The 3,803-nt window shown below is 61.4% G+C and overlaps 1 protein-coding gene across 1 annotated transcript; it reads left to right on the forward strand.

Annotated features, from left to right (window-relative positions):
- Window positions 1-1,205: 1,205 nt before the first annotated feature.
- Window positions 1,206-3,344, forward strand: LRRN2 (leucine rich repeat neuronal 2). Its single transcript, XM_004375245.1, has one exon. It carries the CDS (start codon window positions 1,206-1,208, stop codon window positions 3,342-3,344), a length of 2,139 nt encoding a protein of 712 aa, XP_004375302.1.
- Window positions 3,345-3,803: the final 459 nt, after the last annotated feature.

Here is a 3,803-nt window from a genome sequence, read left to right on the forward strand (position 1 = left end):
CACCCAGAATCAGACCACTGCTCCTCTCAGTCAAACCAGGCTGGGGAAGGGGACAGAGTCGGGCCCCCTTTGTTTCCAAGGCAGTACAGCCTGTCCCTGGGATCTGAGCGAGAACCTGGATTGGTTACCCACACTTGGGAGGGCAGAAACAGCAGAGACTTGGATTCTAGATTCCAGGGGATGTCAGCTTCCCAGCAGAAGGAATCCTGGGGCCACAGAGAGTGATTCATACGATAAATACTCGCTGACACCTGCTCGGTCAGGTACTGTGCTCTGTGCTATGGGTACAACTATGAGCAAGACTGGTGCCTAGTAGGGGAGACTTTGCCATGTGACGTGGTCAGGGCTGCGACAGAAAGAAGCATGGGGCATTGCAGGAACATGAAGCAGGCCGCCCAGCCAGCCAGGGATGGGGAGGCTTTGGAGAAGCTTTCTGTCGGAGACTGACGCTCAGGGAAGTTAAGCAACTTTTCCCAACTTTTCTCTGGTAGTAAGTGGTGGAGCCAAGATTTGGCTGCTGGTCTGTTTACCCAGTGAACCAGGGGCATCCACTTGAAGGCAGCTGGGTGGTGAGCTAGGGAGGGAGAGAGGAGAGCGGGGAGAAAGGCCGGAGAATCCACTCCACATCTCTCCGCACTGAGAAGAAAGGCTCTGAAGGTGAGAGTAACCCCATCCCATCCTCTCTCCTTCTCTCCCAGACACACACAGCCCTTCCGCCCCGTTATCCTGAGAGCTTCAAAAGCTCAATCTCTACCTCCTTCCCTGAGATCCACAGTCACTCCCTCCCCAACAGGTCATAGAAAAGGACACTGAGGCCTCCAGGACCGTGGGACAGACCCCAAGAGCCCTGGCACAGGCCTTGCCCTTCCGCTCTCCCAGCTCCTTTGTCCTCTTGAGCCAAACAGGGGAGACACGGGAGAAGGTGTAGATTCTGCTTCTCCGCCATCTCCTTAACTCCGCATCCTCTTCTTCCAGGGCTGCCTCTGATGGCGTGGCGATGAGTGAGCAGGCCCGCCTGGTGGACAAGCGCGAGGAACCGCACCGGAGGGGGCAAGAAGCGATGCCCGCCCACTCCCACATAGAATGACCACCGCGGGAGGGTGGTTCCCCGGGCCCTGGCAGGGCTGCTGACCCTCAGCCTGCAAAACGCTATAAGCAGGACTCCAGACTCTTCTGTGGATGCTCCCCTGCCCTGCAGCTCCACCATGAGGCTCCTCGTGGTGCCCCTCTTGCTAGCTTGGGTGGCTGGCGCTACTGCTGCTGTGCCTGTGGTCCCCTGGCGTGTGCCGTGCCCCCCTCAGTGTGCCTGCCAGATCCGGCCCTGGTACACGCCCCGCTCGTCCTACCGCGAGGCCACCACCGTGGACTGCAACGACCTATTCCTGACAACCGTGCCCCCGGCGCTGCCTGCGGGCACGCAGACCCTTCTGCTGCAGAGCAACAGCATTGTCCGTGTGGACCAGAGTGAGCTTAGCTACCTGGCCAACCTGACCGAGCTGGACCTCTCCCAGAACAGCTTTTCAGATGCCCGCGACTGTGATTTCCTGGCCCTGCCCCAGCTGCTGAGCCTGCACCTAGAAGAGAATCAGCTGACCCGGCTGGAGGACCACAGCTTTGCAGGGCTGAGCAGCCTGCAGGAACTCTATCTCAACCACAACCAGCTCTACCGCATCGCCCCCAGGGCCTTCGCCGGCCTCAGCAACCTCCTGCGGCTGCACCTCAACTCCAACCTGCTGAGGGCCATCGACAGCCGCTGGTTCGAGATGCTGCCCAACCTGGAGATCCTCATGATTGGTGGCAACAAGGTGGATGCCATCCTGGACATGAACTTCCGGCCCCTGGCCAGCCTGCGCAGCCTGGTGCTAGCAGGCATGAACCTGAAGGAGATCTCCGACTACGCCCTAGAGGGGCTGCAGAGCCTGGAGAGCCTCTCCTTCTATGACAACCAGCTGGCCCGTGTGCCCAGGCGGGCACTGGAGCAGGTGCCCGGGCTCAAGTTCCTCGACCTGAACAAGAACCCACTGCAGCGCGTGGGGCCGGGGGACTTTGCCAACATGCTGCACCTCAAGGAGCTGGGGCTGAACAACATGGAGGAGCTGGTCTCCATCGACAAGTTTGCCCTGGTTAACCTCCCCGAGCTGACCAAGCTGGACATCACCAACAACCCCCGGCTGTCCTTTATCCACCCCCGCGCCTTCCACCACCTGCCCCAGATGGAGACCCTCATGCTCAACAACAATGCTCTTAGTGCCTTGCACCAGCAGACAGTGGAGTCCCTGCCCAACCTGCAGGAGGTGGGGCTCCACGGCAACCCCATCCGCTGTGACTGTGTCATCCGTTGGGCCAATGCCACGGGCACCCGGGTCCGCTTCATCGAGCCGCAGTCTACACTGTGTGCTGAGCCTCCAGACCTCCAGCGCCGCCCTGTCCGCGAGGTGCCCTTCCGGGAGATGACGGACCACTGCCTGCCCCTCATCTCCCCACGCAGCTTCCCCCCCAGCCTCCAGGTGGCCAGCGGAGAGAGCCTGGTGCTGCACTGCCGGGCGCTAGCTGAACCGGAGCCCGAGATCTACTGGGTCACGCCAGCCGGGGTTCGACTGACAGCTGCCCGTGCAGGCAGGAGGCACCGGGTGTATCCCGAGGGGACTCTGGAGCTGCGGAGGGTGACGGCAGAAGAGGCAGGGCTGTACACCTGTGTGGCGCAGAACCTGCTGGGGGCTGACACGAAGACGATCAGCGTGGTTGTCGGACGCGCTCCCCTCCAGCCAGGCAGGGATGAGGGAGGGGGGCTGGAGCTCCGGGTGCAGGAGACCCACCCCTATCACATCCTGCTCACCTGGGTCCCCCCACCCAACACAGTCTCCACCAACCTCACTTGGTCCAGCGCCTCTTCTCTCTGGGGCCGGGGGGCCACTGCTCTGGCACGCTTGCCCCGGGGTACCCACAGCTACAACATCACCCGCCTCCTTCAGGCCACGGAGTACTGGGCCTGCCTGCAGGTGGCCTTTGCTGATGGCCACACCCAGTTGGCCTGTGTGTGGACCAGGACTAAGGAGGCCACTCCTTGCCACAGAGCCGTAGGGGACCGGCCTGGGCTCCTAGCCATCCTGGCTCTCGCAATCCTCCTGCTGGCAGCCGGGCTGGCGGCCCACCTTGGCACCGGCCAACCAAGGCAGGGGGTGGTCGGGCGGCCCCTCCTTCCAGCCTGGGCTTTCTGGGGCTGGAGTGGCCCCTCTGTCCGGGTGGTGTCTGCACCTCTTGTCCTGCCCTGGAACCCGGGGAGGAAGCTGTCGAGATCCTCAGATGGGGAGACACTGTTGCCACCATTGTCTGAAAATTCCTGAAGCTCAGCCTGTTCTCGGCAGTAGAGAAAGGACTAGAACTACTTTTTACCAAAAGGAAAGCAATCTGGGCCAGATGCCCCATCAGGAGAGTGACATGGACCCACGTGTCTGGGGCTGGGCAGCTGAACCAGGACAAGCAGGGCCGCCCTTACTTTCTAGGGGCTCCTCTGCTTGCTGTCTGAAGAACACCTCCAAGGAAAGGAAGGACTCCAGGGAGCCTCCTGCCTCCCCATTATCTATGTGCCCAGAGGCTCCTAGCCTCAGCTTGGATGTTCCCTACCTGTGTCCCAGGCCCCTGGCCCACAGGATGCGTCCCTCCCCCTTCTCTGTACAGTCTCTGTTGCTTGCTCTTTCCCACTTGGGCAAGGGCTGGAGGAGGCCTCTCCTTCCCACTTGAGATCCGCTCTCAAAGTGGAAGGCACCCCCACCAGATCTGAAGGACATCTGGGGAGAAGAATG

This window comes from Trichechus manatus, unplaced genomic scaffold (genome assembly GCF_000243295.1).
Source record: "Trichechus manatus latirostris isolate Lorelei unplaced genomic scaffold, TriManLat1.0 scaffold00035, whole genome shotgun sequence".
Lineage (NCBI taxonomy): Eukaryota > Metazoa > Chordata > Mammalia > Sirenia > Trichechidae > Trichechus > Trichechus manatus.